Raw genomic sequence first — 22,716 nt, 5'->3', positions numbered from 1 at the left:
TGAATTTTATGATTTTTAGATTGTCTGCTGGTCACATGTAGTCCTGCGCAGTACTTTAAAAAGCTAATGAACAGAACACTAAAAAATGATGCTGATAAAGGATCCTGACAAGATAGTTGGGAAGTGATAAGTATTAAATGAATGTATTACAAGGAAAAGCAAGAAAAAACTGTGAACAGGTAATTTTTTTCCCTGTGACAGTGCTCTGTCTCTCAGAGGAACATAAATTGATTTCAGACTGTTGAGATTTGGGCGACTTGTCTAACATAATGGAAATAACCCCTCAATACTGAGAAAATTGGAACAGTACATAAACATGACAAGTCAAACAAAGAAGATTATGGTGCTGACAACCATGAAGCACCTTGTGGACCTCACAGCTGGCCTAAGTTTAAAAATTAGCATTTTTAGAAAGACTTGCTAGGGTACCTAGCATGTATGTCCCTCCTTTTTTAAAATCAGAATTTACTGCATAAGAAAGCAAACTTGGATGTAGCCTGTGGACCTGTAAAACCTCTTCTTCTTCCTCAGTATACCCATATACCTCAGTATGCCCATATGATCACAGAACAAAACCTATGAATTTACGCTTGAAGACCATAGCTGGCTGAAGGAATCTGGATGAACAGTACAATTAATCAGTGGTGGTCATCAAATCAGATGTGATATATACTTTTTCCTTGGGGTTCCCCAAAGAATAGGTAAATAAAAAGACACTAAAGCTAGATCTGTATGCTCTTTACCCAGTCACCATACAGTTTTGCTGGTGTATAATCCCAACCAGCTAGGATAGGAAATAGTTTGTAGGGGAATATGCCCCTGGCTTTTTTTTTTTGTTTTGTTTTTAACTCTTATGAGCTAATTTAAAAAATATAATTGATGTCACAGGGATTAACAACAAATGGTCTACTTCAGGGGAAGAGGAAGGAAAAGGTTGATTCAAATTAAAGCTCGTTACTGCTCTTCTGACAAAGGGAGTTTTCATTGGTGAACGGTGATTCACTAAAGCCATTTTTGTGAAAAGCAGCTGCATTTCCAGAATGTATTGAACATTTAATTGGTAAAAAAATAAATAAATCAGATCTCAGATGAAATTTCTAGTCAAGTTCTAGATAAAATACCTACTGACTATCTAATATTTAGCAGGACCATCTAATGTTTAGCAAGCACTAAATATTAGACGTTCCTGATAACATGGAGCCTGAAGTAATTTATCCTATTATAAGCAGGACTTTGTTTCTCATACCATAAGTAAGTGTTTGATCTATCAGGCAATTGGAAGTTCTAGACTAAGTTGCTCTATTTCTCAGTGGATGTTCTCTTTGGTGAAATTTTTTAAAAGATCTAGGACTCAATCTTGGTAGGGGGTGTTTTAAACTTAATAATATTTCATAGGCTAGAGGAAACCAATTACAATCCCATTCTAGTTTCAACAAAATTGTATGTCCAGCTACTCAGAATTTAATAATTCAGAAAACATTGCTGCAATTTGAAAATATTAACAAATATACAACAGAAACCAAACAAAAATATCTTCAGATCCTCCATTGAACAGTTTTTCCATGACGAATGTTCTGAAAGTTGTGTGTTCTGCTATACCAAGAAAGACCTTAAATAGGAGACATGACGAACATCTATAATTCTCCTTAATCTGGTAAAGATTATTTACTATTAATGAGAACTGAAGAAAACAGTGTGCAAGTAGCTATCACATATTAATGAATAAAAGTGGGTACCTCTGTGCACAAATACAAGTCATGAATTTTTATTCATCCCTTTCCTAGTATGAATGAGTTAGAAATGCAACTGAATTGCAACTTCTACACCAGCACTCTGCAATAGATTCATTTTGATTTAATGACAAAAATAAGTATCTTGTAACACTGCAGTTCTTTATCTCTCAGACAACATAGAGGAGCAAAAAAAAAAAGCTTGTGAATACTTCAGAATTAATACTCACTCTCTAGAGACTAGATTTTATCCTCCACCTGCAAAATTTCAGAGGCATTAATTTGTCTTTCCTAAAGTTGTTGGGTTTAATTTGCAACATAATTTCCAATACAGAAAATGAATGTTTTCTTACTTATTATATTGCATTCTAAACCACTATTATTTATTTTTTATTTCTCTTATTCTTTGAGATCTGTGTATATTTCCAAATATAACCTTTTTAGTTTTAAATAGCAAAAGGGAAAGTGGTAGCAGTATATTTCCATTTGGGGCTTTTTTTCTGACTTCATAATTACAATGATGCATATTATCTTTGTGTTTTATCGCCCCAAATTGTAAAACTGGTGTAATAGGACTTTCCCCTTTGGTAAAAATCTCTGACATCCCTAGAATTTCTGTGTAATTTTGTTTCTTCATTACTAACTCACATTTAAACAACCACAGAAATGATGTCAGAGTTACAGCTCAGGAGGAGAAGCATCATCAGTCCTTAGTTCAAGCATTCAAGCCTTTGATCTGCAATGTGCGGAATATGCCAACTTGGGATGTTGGTGAAGAAATTACTTTTTATTTTGTGGCAATGTAGCTGGTTTTGATTTGGTGTTTCCTTCCCACCTGAGATGGAATCTCACGTTAGCCAAAGATTTAAACTAGAACTGCCTAGACTCCTTATAGGCAGCTCCAAAGGCTTTTAAAATTTTTTTTATATATATATATATATATAAACCCAAACCAAAACCCAAACCACCAGGCTTTATTATAATATAACTAAAATATGTAAGTTATCAAATAGAGAAAATGTAAAATGATTAGCTGGAGAGTATAGAAGCAAAAGGGGTTTCTGAACAGCTTGCCCTGCTCACTGTGTCCTTACATTACAGGTCCTTGTCTCCAGTGAAATCAATGACTTCTTGAGTGACAACAAGCTCTGTATACTCCCTGCCAGTCCCCAGAAGATTTTCATCCCATTCCCTCTGAGGCCTATGTGTCTGCTCCTTGCTCTTCTCAGCTGGTTCCTGGATTAGGCTGCAGATCTCCAGCTCTCTGCCCTGAGTCCTCTTCCACTTGCTCAGATCCCACAGACATTGGAAATGTCTCTCCATGAGGAGGACCTCAGGGAGGAGCGATCTGTCTTCACTGCAGAGGGACCTGCCTGACCCAGGTACTTCTCAGAGGAAGGAATGTAGCATACACACTTGGAAGAAACCAGATAGATGCTCTCCATCAGACTGCTATTATCTGGTTGACACAGGAGATGGTTGTAGCTGTTTTATGTAAACAGATTCTCATGTTAACCATAAATGTCTTTCAAGCAGTTTTGTAGCTAGTAGACTCTGGTACCCAGACTGCTGTAGGTCAGGGACTGTGCTTCCTCTCTGCTGAAAAAAAGGATCATCCTACAACGTGGCTCCTTAGAGCCGTGACCCCCAAACACCTTTTCTGAATCCCTAATTCTTCACTATCTGGTTTCTATCCTTTCAGCTCTGTTTTAGACCACTTTTCCCAAGCCAGGTCCTTTTCTTCCATTTCTACAAGCTTTTAATGAACAACTGCTTGCAAGATTCCTCGCAGGAAATAAATTCTGAAATGATATGCTTAATTGTCTGTACAGGAAATGACACATATTATAGGAGCTGGGTGTTAAGGAAACATCTTTCCATCTACCTTGCACACGGACAATTGAATCAGCCATTACTTTTGCTAATGAAGAACTGTACGGAAAATCCCAGAGAAATCCAACATTTCAGGTCATTATTAACAATAATAGAAACTTTAGTTAAAGATAAGACCCCAAGAGGCTTGATCTTTGCATAGTATATGGAAGTGTCACAAAATAACTTTGAAGTAAATGTGGAAAATGGAAAAAAAGACGGAAAAACAAATATGAACTTAAGAAGCAGGGAAAAATCATCTGGAACAGGATCTCATTGATTTTGTTAACATTCATAATAAATGCAATAGAAGAGTTTACCAATGGCATCTTAGTGAGAAAAATATATAAACAATAAGTTTTATTTTAAGAAATTGTGCTGAATTTGCCTTTTTCATTGTGATGTTATGCTCAGCTGATTATCCATAATGATTCAAAAGCACTTTGGCAAGTTTGGGCTTCATTCTTTGCTCTGTGTTTCAGGAATTAATTTACACTGACTGCATAAAAATGCTTCCTGCTTGCTGATGCTTAATTAATTTACACTGACTGCATAAAAATGCTTCCTGTTTGCTGATGCTTAATTTATTAAGTATTCCACATTGCTCTTTATCAGTAATGTGTCATCTGTCCAATGGATGGACCAATCTCTCTGCCATCTGCAGACTTTATCAGGATTGATTTTATGTTTTCTACAGGATCTTCATAAAAAGTGTAATACAGTCAAAAGCCAAGAACTTATCTTAGAGGAAGCTCATTAAAAATAAATTCCGTCACTGATTTCCTACTTATAATTATGTTAAAAGATCAATCAGTTAACAAATTTTTCAATACAATGTAAGCCATACTAATATTATTACTTTCCATTTTTAAATAAGGAGTGGGGCTGTTGCATGTAAAGCCTTACAAAGGTCCATTATATAAAAACAATTAAATTTTATAATCAAACTTGCAATATTAATAAAGATATTAATATATATTTAATCTGAAATAATCTATTTTCTGCAAGCCCACATTTATAACTTCCCTTTTAGAAAGAGACCCAGATTACTTTCTATGGTAGCATAAATGGGATTCCAGATTTAGCTATAGTGCCTGAGACAGATTCCAACTTTTGTGATAATACAGGGTTTTTTTTAATACCTTCAATTGTTCTATGCTTGCTTCTGGTGCATGGGCAGGACTCATCTCACGTACCCTTGTCTGGCTGGCTGGTCAGCTAAGCTAAGGTCCTCAGCCAGACTTCTCTGTAATCAGTGGAGCATGATGGGCAAACTCAGAGAACAAGCTGCTTAAGCAACGACTGAATAAAATGATGCAAGTCATCCTCTTCAGGTGCCTATTTTCCACCACTGATTGCAGGGGTAACTGTTTTGACTAGTATAGACTAGAAATCTAACTTTTTTAACAGTTAAGTTGGGATTCATCTGACCAAATGTGAGTAGAAATTTAAATATGAAACTTTGGTAGATGAGTTTTTAAAAACTTTAATAATCAATAGGGAAGAATAGGCTCTTTTATAATACTATTAATTTCAGCTACTTTAGATGTTTACAGTAGCTGAATGGCACCACAGAGGTGCCTGTTTCCCTCATCATACAGGCATCCCTGCTTGCTGCCCAGCTCAGATGAGGAAGGATGCCCTGTAGCTGTCTACACAGGATCCCTGCGTTCACAACAGCTGAGGTGAACGTGGCTGTATGTGTTGCAAGGCAAGCCTGGGAAGGTAGGCTGAAGTATGTAACATGTAAAACAGTTTCAGCTTCTTTGCCTCTAAGGACCTGTGAAAATGTACATTCACAACTAATTATCACGAGATGACTGTTTAAAAAGGGCCATTTTGACTGAAACTGTATATAGCTGGTTCTTCTTTTAGTGCGATGTGTCCTAATGTGCTTCTATTAGGAAAAAGAGCTTATGAAAGTTGAGTCTAGTATACAATGAACAAGTTACAAGATAAACCTCTTGCTTAATTAAGATTAACCTTAGTAGAAATAACGGTTGTAGTTGATGTCCATGTAGTGAATGTTAGCTGGATCAGACTATCTAGCTGTTCCTATTTTAGAGCTAACCCCACAAGCCATTGAGATCTCTCAGGAATGCTATATAGTGAATAAGTAAACACTGCATTATTTTTCAATTATAGTGTGAGAATATTTTGCTGTGTATGTAATCTCAATAAACACATCTGGCAAGCTGAAATCAAAAAGCATGTCTTCATTCTTTCTGTTGCATAGCTCTCTAAAGAACTTTCATATATAAAGAAATATATATTTGTTTTATATAAATATAGATATTTAATATGGTGTAATAAGGAGACAAGATTAAATAACTTCTCTTTCTCTCTGAGAAGTACCGTGGAAGAAGTTTAAAATTATCCAGATGGTGATTTATTACATTCAGCCGGAGACCCTCTCTTTTAGCACCTTGGGCCCCCAAGTGTGAGAAAGATGGAGAACCGCAGAATAATGTAAGTGTTTAGATTGGAAGGGACAGTTGGAGTTCATCTAGTCCAACCTCCTGCTCAAAGCAAGGCTAAGTTCAAAGAGTGGGCTGACATTCAAGAACGACAGCTTCTCTGAATTGCTCAAATGAAGGAAAATGGAGCCAGAATGACAAGCAATAAACATACAGACTGAGGAAGGACCTGGGTAAAACATGGAAAAAGCCAGTGAAGAAGGGCAGAAATTGGATGGAGATGACTATCTTTGGCTCTACTGCATTTGTTGGCTCTCACTGGCCACAAATCAAAGCCCCGTGGACTTTTCCCCAGACTTCTCTCTGGACTGCTCTAGGACCTCCCATTGATGTAATCATCCTTCATTTTGGTTACACAGTTGAATTACTCTGCCAGAATCTTTCCATCTTCTTTTAGTAATTCCTGATACTTATTCCTGAGAACATTACATGTTAAATAGCGTGAGGCTTAAGAGCTATGCAAAAGAGCAGCTGGGTCTTCTGATACACTATCCCACTAGGATCATATTTACAAAATAAAAAGGGACAAGTTTCTCCACTGGTCATTCCTTTTCTTCTTTAAGGAACAGATTAAGGTGTCTTCTGCGCTACTTCAGAGATATGACAGTGTTTATACTGCAGTAGAGAGGCACTGCTTGGCCCCAGATGCCTAAAATGATCACATTTATTGAGAACAAGTAGTTTAAAATGCAGAAATTATTTCACATGGATAGTAAGAAGAAGATGTTGACTTTGTATTGACAAATATATTTAGTTAAGCTGTTAAAATATATGCAGATAATACTGTGGTATTTCCCATAATCAGCAAACCTTTTCTATGATGCAAACTAATCCCTGAAGTATTACTTAATGAATTTTTTTATTCTTTAAGAAAAACTGTATTATTATTATTGCTATCATCATTATCCTTCTAAAATATTAGCAAACTTTCTGTTAGGGAAAAAACTCATTGTGGAAATGGAAATTAATTGATAAAATGAATTTAAAGGTCGTTAAAATATTTTCTCATTCAAAAGTTTTGAGTCTGTGCTTTTATTCATGCATATAGAGTCTTTTTCTAATTATCACAGGATCTTTAGAAGTTCTTTATCTAGAACACATGAAATGCAATAAAAAATGCTTACATTAGAGAAAAAAAATTCTAAAAATTCCATTAATGATAATTTGCACCTAACTGAAATATACACTAAAAATAAGGTGACCCTAGGAATGTGTGCACAGAAAGCTTGCCTTCTTTTAGCTCATGGTAATACAACGTACAAACTAAATAAAAGTCAAGATTTTTCTTGTTTACCAAACAGGAAATCTGCACAGTATGTTTCTTATACACTGAAATACTGTTCCAAGTTATGATAAATCTGGCTTTGGAAAGCAATTTATTTCTTTTAGAAATCTGTTTTGACACACTTGGGAGTCAACTTTCAGAGTTTGTGCCTGACAGCTTTGGCTTCCATGTCCTTTTTTATACTGTAATCTGAGGGTGACACAGCAAAGGTGTATGTATCCTGGTGTTGGTTTTGATTGTGTTTGAATTATGAGTCACCCAAAGGCTTCCTGAGAAGGGCAGTGTTGTATTTAATAAATGCGTGCTCTTGGTTTATAAAAAAATAAAAAAGTTGAGCATTACTCATAGAGGGCAAGTATAGCCATTGTTAAAGCCTTCCTTCCCTTTTTAAGAATGTAAAAGAAAATCGCTTAAACAATTGTACAGGGATAAATACCTCATCTAGAAGACTAATTTAGTTTCTGCATTTTTACTGGATAGGCAAACTATAGGAACCAAGAGAGTTTTGTAGCCACAAAAAACTTGTAAGTGGTTTAGGAAGTGCCTGAAAATCACACCTTCCCGTCTCCCCAGTGCTGTGTCTCGTGTCTGTAGCACAATAGATAATGTACTCACTTGTTTCATAGTGTATTAGCTTACTTTATTACTATAAAATATTGCACTATATTACAAATCACCACGTCACAACGTCTACACAATGTACTTTGACAACAGATTTGGAAACCCAACAAATGTTGTTTAATAGGACATTACATTATACTGAACCAACAGAAACATTGTTCAACACATTTAGACTAAACTTTAGACATGCCTCAGTACACAAGCACAGGTTGTATGGTACTTTTTTAGAGTCCAGCTCTGTAGTTCTCCCTCCTTAGGCTGAGATCTCCCAGATCTCCTCTGAGGAAGGCTAGATTCACTCAGAGCCTAGGCTATGGGCAATTAGGAAAAAAAAAAGAGTTTCTTCATGCCCCAGTGTTGCTGTAGGTTCTCCCACATACCATGCTTGGGAGGTTTTTGGCTTCAAAAGATGCCATTTTTCACTGAGATACACAGTCCAAGATAACCTGGTTAGTTTTCTGATAATACTGTTTGCAAGAACAGAGGAGAAACTTCTCTGGCTTGGCCAGATTCCAGCGTAGGCAAGCCAAAAAGTCCGTTTTCTCAAACAAACTGTTCTTCAATTAGTATTAATTCATTCACTAATACCAGTAAGACTGAAATCAGTCTGCAGTGCTGCCAGTAGAGCTCTTGGGTTCTAGCAGTGATGTGGGCTGCAGCTACCAGACACAAACGTGCCCTGCACTCCTCAAGAGAGACAAGTAGTTGCCTGTCCTGAAGGCAGAGTTCCTGCAGCTCTGCACAAAGCCTAGGTGCATGGCAAGTCTCTGTGTAGACCTAATAATGATAATGTCTGCTTACTGTACGTAGCCTCACCTTGGGCATAAGAATTTAATGGCAGAATAGCCATTGGAGCAATGGTAGTTACCTCTTTATAACATGCAATGATGAGAAGCTATGTCCACACACTTGTATTTCTTTTTGCTAAAAGGTCTTCTAAAGGGACCTATTTCTCCAGTGTGCAAACTAAGTCCTCTTAATGTCAACAAGAGTTAGGCACACACATCCCTAGGAGAAGTGTCCCCATAAGTTTTAATAGAAGCACTGTTCAGATTTAACACAGACCATATAAGCCTACATTAGAAAACAGTTTCACCAATAATAAAAGTACTTTTGAAACAAAATGCTTGCTAACAGTCATTAAAAACCTTCTATGCAATATATGTAAAAAAGATTTATCTAATGCTTTGCAAAATTATCCACAAATGTACCACACAGCGCACAAACATTAATAAGAAAGAAGCAGCAAAACCATAACACTACCACTTTCAAATGCAATGCAATTAATACTACTTCCATTAATACAGTGTAATAGCTACTATTATTGATGTCTATTTTTTCAGGAATCCATATTCATTAAGGAGGTCTACGGTTTCTTTTTCTTTTATTCAGAAATATGGAAGCAATTGCACACTGTTTCACTGCTAATCAGAGCTATACAAGAAAAGACATGAAAGTCTCATTAGTGTGAATTTTAGGATAACTGGTCTCCTGCCATGACTCCCTCTGTTCAAATATGTCATTCCCTGTGCTACTGAGATGTTACCATTTCTCTTACTAACAAGATTTAGATTGAATCCCTTCATAAACTAGGCTATCTATGTAACTTATTTTTCAGTTTACCTGCTATAACATGTAAAATATTTATTAAAATAGATTTTATACCAGATTATTACAACAAGATGCTTAAAAAATATTTCAAGTTAATCCAAACTAGAAAACAGTCTCAATGTGTAGGACAAAAAGGATGTAAATAATTTGGAGGTTAATAGGAGAGTATGTATCTCACAGCTAAAAATATGATACTCTGTAAGGTGAGACATGTCTTGTAAAAATGAATCTGGAAAGCAGTGCTTCCAGGAGTTATGTTAACATAACAGCAGTATTTCTTGCATGGTAACAGTATTTTTTAAAAATCTTTCAGAGATTTTGTTTCTGGAATTAACATAGGAAAGACAACTGCCCCTCTCACAAAGCTGTTATGAAACTATCTTGCACAAAACATTGTTTTCTATGTAGGGAAGGTAGGAAGGGACAAGTGGCCAAGGCTGGGCATGGGGAAAAGGGCAACATGACATCTAACAGCAAAGTCAATGAGGTGGACAATGTAGCATGACTCACAATATTTTTGATCATTAAATATTTCTGGCATTACTAGCTAAGAACAGCAACAAAAATCAGCAAAAAAATGAAACAACTCAAAAGCTAGCGTGAGAAGAATACGTTTACAGAGAACTCATGCTGAGGAAACTGTTGAATTTATGATGTCATACAAAAGCTCATAATTTTGAGATGGAAAGGAAAAAGGTCAGCTATGAACCTTTGTTTTCCATCAATTTTAAAGCAGACAGACCCAGGAACAACAGAGCACTTCATAGAGGGATGGCAAGGCAAAATGGTGTGGTAAATCGGAAAGAGAAAATTGAAAGAGGATGTTTTAGCAGCATGTTGGACAGAAGAAGTTTATGTCATTGGCTTCTAGGTATCAATGGTTCACATGGTTCACTTCAAATGGGTCAGTGGTTCACGTGCACATTCCCTTTGTGGGATCAAATGTCCCTTAAACTGATAAACAAAGGATATATGTGCCATTTAAGAATACAGCAGGGCTAAAAATGCAGACGTCGCCAAATGGATCTAAGTTCCTCTCAACATTAGAATACTCTCAAGAAATGGGAGAAAAGGGATCAGGAGCAAATGTACAGTTGGAGTAACTGTCTGGAGAGGAGAAAGTATGGCAGGAAGCAGGAGAGCTATCAGACCTTGTATCTCCCAATATCTCTTGTCAGAGACAACAGAAAGAACCATATGTTCATGAACAAAGTAAGCATGAACAGACTCCTATTAATTCAGAGTACCCATAAGAAGCAATTAAACCAAGACTGGGTTCCTTTAGGAAGTGACTGGAAGGAAAAAATTCACCAATGACTCAGGGATGTAAAAGAGTAGAGACAGTAGGATGATAGAAAACCTCCATAAGTCCCAAACCAAGAACCTACACCATCCTCCTAACAATTTCATTTCTTCAAACCCTCAGTACTGTTGACTAGAAAGTCCTGAATTGGGGATGAGCAAGCCATGAGATACGGGGTCTCCAGTTTGCACAAGGTACTCTCTTAATATTTTGAATGAAGAACTGCAGAAGCAGAATCAAAGCTCTAGAGACCTTAGTGGTGGGGTGACGTCGTGGAACAAGGAGATCAGAACTGCCTGGGCCGGACTAGTGTTAGCAGCGTGATGGTGCTGCCTAAAGCTTTATCTTGTGCAGCTTTCCCAAGAGAGAGGACAACTTGGAGAAAAAGGTATGAGCTTTCCTGATGAGAGGAATTGAAAGACATCTTATAGCAAGCCTGGACAAAAAAAAAAGTCATCTCTGTGGTAGAGAGGTAAACCTGAGATCAGTCCATGGAAAGGGCACTGAGGATGTAGTATTCCTTCCATTGAAGTCTGCTTATTTTGAGGGGCTAGGCTTATTCACTAGAATACGCAGAGATGTTTTTTGTGAAATTTCTGGCTGTTTTGGAAATTGCTGATGCTTCGTGTGATGTACTGGTATCTGTTAGCAGTCTTAAGGAGTTTTAAACTTCTACTGGGGTTTATACAAAATCTGAGAAAGATACTTGGTCATCCTTTTATTCTCACAGTTTACATCTACATAGTTAAATTCTCCCTCCTCATCTTGACTGTTTGTGCATTGCATGTGGACCACGCTATCTCCCATATCATGTCAGGGTGAAACTGGCTGCTGGCTTATTCCAGTCCCATGCCAGGAGTGGCCTAAAAATTAACCAATATGGACAGTGTGTCAGTTCTCTGGCTCTGTTTCGTACTAACAGTCTCAGTTTCTCAGAGCCTGTTTGGATTCCACCATTATAAAACAGCCATCTGATGCAGGAACTTTGTCAGGCCCCCACTTTTTACATTTAGTTTTAATGTTTCACTCACAGTACTTGTTTAGGAGTTGCCATAGCTTCATGAATCAGTCCTGGGTTGTCTTCAGGTTTCCTTAACAACAGTATTTCAGACATAGTTTTGATGGATCTGCATTTGAATGTGTCAGTTCTTTTTTAGACAGGAACACTTCTGGGGCTGGGCTGCTGTCTATAGGTTCATATATTTCAAAGGTACTTTACAAAAGAGATGGCATATGTCAGGCACTTGGATAGCTCATTTAGTAGAACATGCCAAAACCAATTTTTGATGTCCTAATTAGTGAATATTTTGCTCTACATAAATTTGGTACATATTGCTTCAACCACTTAGTCCAGTAGTTCTGGACTAATGCAGAATTTCTGCTCTATCCACATTCAGAAAGACTGATTTTTGAGAGCTCTTCCACACTATTTCAGCAGCCTATACTCAATGCAGACTGCTGCAGAAGCTGAGGATGAAGTGGTAAGGCTGAAGCAAAGATGGAAAGGAGTAAATCTGTTTTGGTAGCACACACTTTCATATCTTTTTCTTCCCTTCTTTTTTTCTATTCATTTTTCCTTTTCTTTTTAGGCAACACTTTTCCACCATTTTTTCCTTTAATTATTTTTTTTTTCAGTATGAACACTTCTGTCAGCTTATAGTAATCAATGGAAACTATATGGCTGGACAGCAAAAAAAGATGCATAGAAACCAAACTAAGCAGCACATCTGTGTTCAGCAAAGAACCTGACTAATAACCAGAAAGAAGATTGTAAGATCTAGCCATAGAGCATCACAGTTGTCATTCAAACAAGTGCTGCTTAGTATTTTCCTAGATATACAATGATATTATTTCCATGATTTTTTTTTAACAAGTAGGTAAATTACTACTTCTGCTTTAGAGATTTTAAAATGAGAACACTACAGATTCAGTGGGACTTCCTCCAGCTGGATTGTACCCCATGACAAGTCTCTGTTTGGTGTTGGTTCAGACAGTTTTCTTTAGCGGCCTCTTTAAATTTGAGTACTGCTATTCCCTCCATCTTTTTGAAACATGCAGACCTTTCCTTCCCCTGCATACTCTGGCTGTTGACCTCCTAAGCTTGAGGGACAATGGCTTTTTAAATGCTGTAGCATGCATACTATATGCATACGAGAGAGCATTTTTTCCTGTATAAGATGCTTTTTTCCTATAGTGAGAATATATCTCAGCCAATGTCGATCTGTTTCTCGTCTGCTAATGTAGATAAGATTGCTGGATGAGAGAGAGAAATTAAGTCACAAAAATGGATTTGCCACAGCGAACTGTGCAGTCAGGCCATATTCATATCAGAGACAGCATACATTACAAAGCAACACACAACCTTATGCAAAACACAGCCTTCCTCTTCCACAGGCAGGAATAGTACTTTGGTCTTAATCTTAAAAATGAGACACTAAAGACAGGATGCATAGGGTAATGATGGAAAAAGATGGTATTATTCAAGTGTCATTACACATTAGAGATAATAAAATAAAAATTGGATCCATGAGTAACTAGAAAGTATGCCTTGCTTCACCAGTGTCACAGACTAAATATTTTAGGATCGTAGCAGGTTCCCCTAAGTACTAGAATTTTGTTTTGTATTCAGATTATCCCACATGACCAAATCTTATAATCTCTTTCTTATTCATAACATGTGGGATAGACACGTACATCTGAACCAGTCATCCTCAATTCCCTTTATAGTCAGTCAAGCAGAATATATACTTTTAGGGTACACCTGACTTATTTGAAACATCTACATTGGAATGACATGAATTGCACCCTAGAAAGGCCTATTTCTACCCAGGGACTATAAAAGGAGACATGATGACTAGCATAGTTATAATTACCTGCATTATAAATGCATATTTGGTCACATGGATTCCCTTTTCCTAGGAATTTAGGAAAAAACCCAACCATATTTCTGTTAAGCTATGATTTAGCTGTCTCTCAGGTAGAGTAGGTTTGTCTCATACACTGTATTTTTTCAATTCTTTTGAATCACTCAAACAAACGAGCCTTTTCTTTAATTTCAGAGTCTAACAACCTTGCATTAAGGTATATTCCTTATTTCTGATGTACAGAAATTTCTGATAGTAACCTTTCATTTGTTCTGTGTCATCCCAATAAGTTTAATCACTCTGTAGTACTTCCAAAGAGTTGCTTTAGTCTTAGTAATGAACAAAACATGCTCTCTTTCTCTTCTCTGCATTCTCTAAAGCAACCAACCAACCCCTGCCCCAGCATCAGAGGGTTAAGACTCAGGAACACATTACTGCATTTAGACCTAGTATTTTGTGTCAGCTGAGCTAGGGTAACTGTACCTCAGTGTCTGGCCTGACAAAAGACAAGATGGTGTAAATTTATACTGCTTTTATTGAGGGTTGAGCTCAGTGCAGTAACTCCTATCTGCCACAGCAATGTGTAGAAAATAACCACAGCTCAGTTAATGTAGCAGAACTTGTTAAACTATCATGTCGATCAACTCATTTTGATCATGAATCGATGCTCTAAGAAGAAATTCTCTTGAGAGAGAGGAATTATCCTCATGGGCTTGAGTATGTTGCTGCTTCAGGGTTTTTTTGCTACTGTCCTGCACTGATTGCCGAAATACCTATTTTGCTGTCTATTATTACTCAGGCTTGTTCAGCATACTGGATTTCACACTCCACTTCTCTCTGAAGATTGGTGTTCTGAATAGTTTTCCTCTAGAGGGGGATTAGCTTGCATTTTTCAAAACAAAATCCCATCTTTTAGGGTTACATTAACCCTTCTAATCCCCTTTATACTCTTTTTTGCTATGCAATTCTCCCTAATTCGTCAGCATCTTCTGAAAAAAAATGTTGCTTACTCCACTGTTACAGATTCTTAATGGATGTTAAATAAAACCAGATTTAATACCAAATAATATAGCACCTCTGCAACAATTAACTTTCTCCAAGTTCATATACTATAGTGACACCAACTGGCCTTTACTTATCTTAATTTGGTTTCATTCCAAAGAAATGTCAGATTCTGTCTCTCATAAATCATTCTTTTGAATATAGATATGAAAAATACTTTATTGACTATGTGAATCTACAGATATTTAAATCACCTTATGTTTATTATTTCTGCAATTTTATAAAACGTTACTATATTCTTTGTTCTAAGAATTTGTAGGTTTTCTAATGACAAACATTTGGCATACGCAAACACTAAAGCTTCACTTCCCAACCTCTACTCTTCAGAAGGAAAGTAATTAGTATTTTTTTTTTCTTTTGAAGCATGGAGTAACATACACTCAGTGACATATGAATGCCTTTAGAGGAACAAAGATCTTTAAAGAAATTCAATCGTTATTCACCTCAGGTAATAATAAATTGTGATGGATGGTCATCTTGAACCATTGAAGAAAATTTGTTTGGCTAAAATATTAAAAGCTATGAAATTACTTATCACTGTCAAATTATTAAGACTTCTTCTGTTGCTATTGCTTCCTTACAGATAAGTCTTGACTCTCCCCTTCCAGTGGTGTATATTCAAGCTTACTGTGTCAGACTGGTCAGAAAAACTAAGTTGCTAGAAGCTATTTTTTTAAAACAGAGAAAAATATACTATGGATCTTTGTTGTCAAGAAAGAAACAAAACAACTGTTGTACAATACTTTTACAATGAAGGAAAAGGAGGCAAAAGGGCTTGTCAAAACCAGTAACCTTGTAAAGGGCTAATAGATTGCTCTGATTTTGATCTACCTTAATGAGTCAATATATACAATTATATCTAAAGCTTGCAGCACTGCTTTGGGACTATAAGAGTTTGCTGCAGACACCATACAAACTATTATGGGGTGAAAGGTCTGGAACTGCTCTAGTTTTACCCTTATACAGATGTGGGACCATTGACACTCAAAAACCAAAAAGGAATGTACAAAACAAACTGTTAGATTTTGCCTAGGATACTTAACTGCAGACACACTTTTGCAGAACCAATGGTGTTACCTCCCGCAACATGGAAATTAATTTCCAATCTAGCACACAAGGATGTAGTGAGTATATCTATGTCTTATGGTTTAGAACCTTTTACACACATTTTCGTAATTGTACAGACTTTCCAAACTTACCTCCTCTATGGATAATCAAAGAAGTTTCACTTCCAACAGGACATTCTTTAAGTATATCCACTACTTCTGCATGGCTCAGGTTCTGTACATTCTGCTGGTTGATCTCAACAATGAGGTCACCTTCACACAAACCAGGACATCCCTGAATGTCTAGAATTTGCTTCACCCTCTGTCCTGTAGGACTGTCTGCTATAGTGAAGCCAAAGCCCTGGGCCCCTTTCACAATGGTTAAGGTCATGAGTTCAGCTTGGGTGGCCCCAGAAGAAGCCATTGATACATTATCATCATGGGCAGGTGGTGGGAATGTGCTATCAAGCTGACTATCTGCTGGAATGGAGTGCAAGGAGTGTGGTGGTCGATCTGTTACGTCTGGAACAGACTGAGAAGTCCTAGAAATGTATTCCAAATAAGTTTCATAGTTATGTCTTCCATTTACCACTACCGGAGGCCTCTCCATTACTGCAAGGGGTGGCACCATGCTGTTGGCAGGATCTTCAGGATCAAAGGGCAAAGGGTATCCACGACATAGCACCAAGTTGACACTCTGACCAATAGGAACAGACTGGAAGAGTTTGACTACATCTGCGTGAGTATGTCCAAGGACACAAACTTCATTAATATAGACAATGACATCACCTAGAAAGAGAAGAAAAAATAGTGACAACATGAGACAACTTCAGTTACTGTATATGCAGTGCAATTTTTTTTTTTTTAATGAGATAGAACTCTATTAAAAAATAAAAGAAATTAGCTCAACATACTGACTCAAATAGTGGAGACAAAAAAGTAAAATTTGTGTCAGCAAATGTAATACAAATAGACAATGAAAGTACTATTGCTTTTCTGTGGAAGCTCACAGCTGGAGAATTAAGCTGGATCCAGACATACACCTTTTCTTAACATCTCTTCCCTATTTTTTCGACTCCTTTCAGTGTAGTCCACACATTACTTTTTTACAAGATACAATCAAAGTTTATGTGGAGGGTTGGTTGTCAAGAAATACCATTGTTTGGTGAAGAGTAAAAGGAAAAAAAAAGGAAATAGTAGGCACTCGTGGACTTAAGAATCAATGAATAGGGATGCAAGACTCTGCATGCATGAGCATAAGGAAATACTTTTTGCATTGATCATGATATTGACAGTTTCCTATTAAATGTCATTACTTGCCATCAGACATCCAGGACTACTACAGTCATTTCCTATTCTAGGCATGAATTAAACTGTACCTTGCATATCGTAGACGTATTTAGTGGCATTTTGTTGTAGCCATGACGGTTCAAGGGCAATGACAAGACAAATTTTGTAGATGGGTATGATAGCTTTTTATTAGAAAAATCTAGACAAATGTCTGAAAATCAGCTTAATATTTCCAGCTAAACCAGCTGGTCAAATAAAAATAAAGATACTACCTTTACCTCCAAATCTTGTCTCATGTATAGTACAGAGCTCAGTACAGTCAGAGAATATATGAAAGCAGAATACTTTAAGTCAGCTGGCTATTTATGGGTCTCCATATTGCTCATGCACCAACCAGCTTCTGTTACTGAAAAGTTCAGAAATAAGTTCAAGTTCCTTCTTGTTGTTAGAATGGATCTATATATTTATAGCCATAAATAATTTTTTTATGGTACTGTTAAGGTGCATATTAAAATAAAAATGAGTAATCAGTACAAACAATATTCAGAACAGTTTGATGACCCACAGTCAGTTTCCACTTTATAAAACAGTTTGCATCTTTATACTAAAGGAGAAGGATGTTTGGTTAGACAACCCCACAAGTTAAAGTATTTTTCTAAGTGAAGATTATCTTATTATCCTACCATTAAATAGGAACAAGAAATCATTTATACAGACAACACTGTGAGGTGTCTACAAGTTCAATAATTGACCTATCATAATGTAATGTTTTTTAATGGCATTTGAAAATTCAGCAATAAAATGAGAATGATTTAGGGAGGATGAGGTGGTTTGTGTGGAATTGCTTCAAGTGTATTTATGAAATTATGTCTTCCAAGTACTTCAATCAAAAGATCTAATCAAGCAAACTGAGGAAAAAAGAGCATCATCAATATGCCAGTACAAGGGCTGTTTCTATGTGACAATGAAAGGCAAAGGCTGTTTCTATGTGAAAATGAAATGGTCAATTCCTACACGATCAGCCTGTCTAACAGCCTGACAGTAATTAATTGCATATGCACAAATTGTGATTCAGAGAAAGATTTCTTCAGAGGGTGCCTAGGGAAAAAATGCTAAGAGAGTTCGTTTAAATATTTGTGAATATTATTCACAGAAACCTTAGGAGCTGCAAATACTGTCTTAAATGAGCATCACAAATAGATTTCGAACTATAAGAAAAAGCAGTAAGGTCACTTTATAGGCAGTGCTGAAAGAACTCCAATGCTTGTGTCTCAAGCAGCTGAGAGTAAAACAGTTTTCAAAAGTCAAGCTTTAAAAGAGAGAAAGAATGTACTGCACTAAATTATTGTGGCAATGGCTGCAATTAATTGTGATTTCCTCATGCCCTGATATAGAAAGATCTTACCTGCATTCTCATCCCTGGCTTCCGCATTAGCAGTGAGGCTGACATTGCTCATAATAGGACTGATACTGTTGAACTGAGACCTCTTCAACGCATGCTCCTGTTTCAGTAGCTTATGGCTTAATAGTACCCTTGCAACTTTTTAATCCATGCAGTCTTTATTTCCCTGAGTGCTGGCAATGCAGATATGTGGTGGGAGGAGACCAATCTGTTTGTTCATCCTCTCTTGCAATACTTAAGCAGGGTGCAAAAGGAATAATGCATTTATTGTGTTGGGCAAGTAAATCATTGTCTGTTTTCACCCCTTCACTTTATGCATTTGTACAGGATCAGCTATGACATAAAGCTTAAAACAATATGTTTTTGATAAATCAGAAAAATCAGATAAACTAGTTGACATTACATAGGTCTCCAGGGAAAAGAAATTACCTTGTGCACAGGGAGTGCAGTCAGGAAATATATAGGCCAAGTAGCCCCTTTCCCCAATCATTAAATAGGCAAAACTGAGCATTAGAAGTTCTTGGGTAAGAGCTTCTTCAAATAACGACGCTGCATTATCCCTCACAAGACAGCAGAATATTCTTCAGCATTTCTTGAATCAACATTTTTAAAGGTCTTTGTGGTTTCTGAGGTATAACATGAATAGCATGTCTAGGCACACTCTGAAGTTGTAACTCACTCACAGTTGAACCGTTTGGGACCCATAATGCTGTGCTGTCATATGGAGAACATATGGCTGAAGGTTAAGAGGGATGGGGAAAAAGGCATGAGTTACTAAGTTCAACTCAGAGAAATAGCTACAGTGGTGTTAAACTGGGAAGAAACAGCGTTTCAGATCAGGGGACATGAAGGAGGAATAAAAGGGGTTAATTTCAGAAATCCTTCAAATAAATCTCTGGACTGTAGGAGTTTCTCCAAATCCAACTCATTTTCCAGGCTGAGAGTTCCTCATTGCTGACACAGAGAGAAGTACCCAGCATTTGGTAGGAAGGGAGAGATAAGTTAAGAGCATTACAGAGCCAGTGCCATGCTAATGCAAAGTTCAAAACCTCTCTACTTTAGGAAAACTCCCTGAAAGGTTCCTGTGGCACCTTTTCTGCCTGTTCTCTCCTGCTGCTTCTAATAATAATGGGTGCATATGGACAGGCATAATAGCGATCCCCTTTATAATTCCTGCCTGATTTTCTGAGCAAGCCATAGTCTGCCTCCAGAAATCACAGTTTCACAGTGAGTGGGTATCTTTGAAGTTATGCAGAACATTTATATTAAGCATCAAACTTTGCTTGGCTTTTAGAATGAAACCTACAAAAATGACTGGAGCTTACTTACAGAATCACAGAATGGTTGAGGTTGGAAGGGACCTCTGGAGGTCATCTTGACCAACCCCCCTGCTCAAGCAGGGTCACCTAGAATCAGTTGCCCAGGACCGTGTCCAGGTGGCTTTTGAATATCTCCAAGGAGGGAGACTCCACAACCTCTCTGGGCAACCTGTGCCAGTGCTCAGTCACCCTCACAGTAAGAAAGTGTCTCCTGATGTTCAGACGGCACCTCCTGTGTTTCAGTTTGTGCCCATTGACTCTGGTCCTATCACTGGGCACCACTGGAAAGAGCCTGGCTCCATCTTTGCACCTTCCCTTCAGGTATTTACATACATTGGTAAGATCCCCCTGACCCTTCTCTTCTCAAGGCTGAACATCTCTCTACTTCCACGTCCTCACTATTGGGTGCTCTCCCCAATTTCATCTTCCTCACTAGCCTCTACAAACTCTACACATGCCCTACCAGAAATTTATGAGCTTCAACATCCTCTAATGACAGATTCTTACTTACATTCTTCTCTACAATAATGTTGCAGACTTAAATCTGACACCCCGGGGATTTTCTGCAAGCATTAATTCTGCAAAAATACTTTTTTCACGCTTGAAGTGCTTGATCCAAACAGAATCTGTTTTATTGACATAACTCATTTCATTACAAATTAGCCTAAGGTTTCATGTAATGCTACCAGCTCTATTTCCCTCCTTTCTGAAGAACCTATATTATTCAGTGACTCCAGTTATTGTTTCTGCTATGTTTTTATTACCCCTAGAATGTCTGTATACACATCTTGCACTAGTAGGTAAAGTTCCTCCATTTTCTTACCCATGTTCCCACCATTTGTATACAAACACTTTGCTTATTTCTTATTATTATTGTTTCTTGTGCACTCGGTTTCCTGGCTGGAATTTCTTATGGTACCTCAGTGAACTGAATTGCCTGCTGGACTGCCCTTCTTCTTATTATTTAGAATTCTTTAAAATTCGAAGCCTGAATGCAGCGGAAAAAATGCAGATTAGATCTTTGTTGTTAATTTATGATCACATTCAAAGTTTAGTAGAAATGTCTCCATTGTTTCTGATGGGTTTTGGATCAAGCTCTTAGTGTCTGTGGTTCATGTGCTTAAAATATGACAGAACGCTGTGATTTGCTGGGGGGCAGGGACAGCTCTGCTACCGCCCTGCAGCCAGCACAAGCCAGTAGCAGTGGAGCTAAAAACAGCCCATGGTTTGGCAAGTCAGCACAGGAAGCACCAGCTCTGCAAGACTCAGGCTGCATTTTTTTTTTGCTGCATTTATAGCCCAGGTAAACTCTACTAACTTCTCCAGCATTACATATTCCCACTTGCATTTCTCAACCATATACTCTAAATTCTGCATATGCATACTTTGCACAAGCTTCAGAACTAGCAATACATTATTACTTTATTGTTGAAGCTTTCCCTTCACCTGCCCACCCACACTATCTACTGTAATTACCAGCTCTTTCTGTCACTTCTCAGCAGTGACCTTGTCTTCTCTTTCTGCAAAGTGCTGTAAGATTGCAGGCACTGTAGCCTATTAATAATAAATTCAGAGGTGTTAGCATGTTTTCAGTACTGAGATATGAAACATGGGGGTAATTTTAATAACAACGGCACGTGATTGATGGTCATGAAAGAGGCGAAGATTTGTTAGAAATGAGCCATTTTTACATGTGCATATACAGTTACTAGTAGCAGTACAGAGAACTAGTGCATGAGGGATCATTCAGTTAAACAGTAGCAGCCAAATTATATTCTGAAACTTTGAATTTCAACTTCCTTCCACTCTCCATAGGTGTTAATCCAGTGTGTGAATAAAAAATTTTTGTTATGAATGGGTAGAGGCATTTCTTTGGATGTAAAAGATTTCAAAAGGTTCTGCATAAACAGAAATTCTCTGTTTTCTTGTACTCTGACCGGCCACAGAACCTTGTAAAACCAATTTGGCTCTAGCTGCTAACATCTGCATGGCATACCTTTTATAGACAACAGATAAAACCTAGGATCCTGCAGTTCATGGTAGCCTGATTTATCTTTTTTTGAAAAATTAGGCCCTACTTTTTGTTAATACTCATTACATAGTTACCCTTATTTTTAAAATAAAAATTACTGAATTATAGTAACTTCTTAAAGGAGATGGCAGTGTAAGATGACTATTGCATATTAATACTGAAATACTTGAAACACCTGCCAAGAAAATTCTAACTTATTTATTTTAAAAAGGAACATTAAATTAACTGCTAAAACGTATCAAGAATGTAACCTGGGGAGAAGTACATGCATATAGTAACCACAGCTACTGATTGGAAGAGCTAAATTTAAAATTGACCACTTTATTATTAGCTTTATAAAAACTTTATCTGATAGATAGTACTGCGGCAGCCACAGTGAAAGGAAAAGAGCTGCTGGGAGACATAATGCTCAGCTGCCTCTGCACTCAGGAATAATTTCAGGACCACTTGCTGGTATGTGAGAACACTGAACAGCCCATTAAAATATCTCTGTTCATACTGGCATGGAAGAACCGTTTCCCAGTCTTCACCTCATACAGAAAGTTTTACCCATGTGCTGACAAACTCTGCAAAGCTGACAGGTAACAACTATCCACAGATCCTCCTTTTACTCACTGGATTCTAGGAACTGAGGTTCAGAGGAAAAAATCAGGGTAATAAAAATTATTATTTACTAAATCTGACAAAAAGTGAAATCAAAATGTATTTCTAGGCATTCAGGCACTCAGACTTGCATTAGATAGGCCTAAATCTGCCTCTTAATGAAACCTGAGCAACAGATGTAAATCAGCTGTTTGTCACA

The 22,716-nt window shown here is 37.2% G+C and overlaps 1 protein-coding gene across 14 annotated transcripts in view; it reads right to left on the bottom strand.

The window, feature by feature from the left end:
- The window catches only part of MAGI2 (membrane associated guanylate kinase, WW and PDZ domain containing 2), a 776,332-nt gene that overhangs the window by 107,177 nt on the left and 646,439 nt on the right, over nt 1-22,716 (bottom strand). For all 14 annotated transcript variants that reach the window (XM_076363454.1, XM_076362360.1, XM_076362617.1 and 11 more), the window contains one exon: nt 16,025-16,660. In XM_076363454.1, the coding sequence (XP_076219569.1) occupies nt 16,025-16,660 (636 nt within the window). The remainder of the gene's footprint in view (nt 1-16,024; nt 16,661-22,716) is intronic.

This window comes from Aptenodytes patagonicus, chromosome 1 (assembly GCF_965638725.1).
Source record: "Aptenodytes patagonicus chromosome 1, bAptPat1.pri.cur, whole genome shotgun sequence".
NCBI lineage: Eukaryota > Metazoa > Chordata > Aves > Sphenisciformes > Spheniscidae > Aptenodytes > Aptenodytes patagonicus.
Note: the sequence above shows the minus strand (reverse complement) of the source record. Positions and strands in the feature narration are given on the sequence as shown.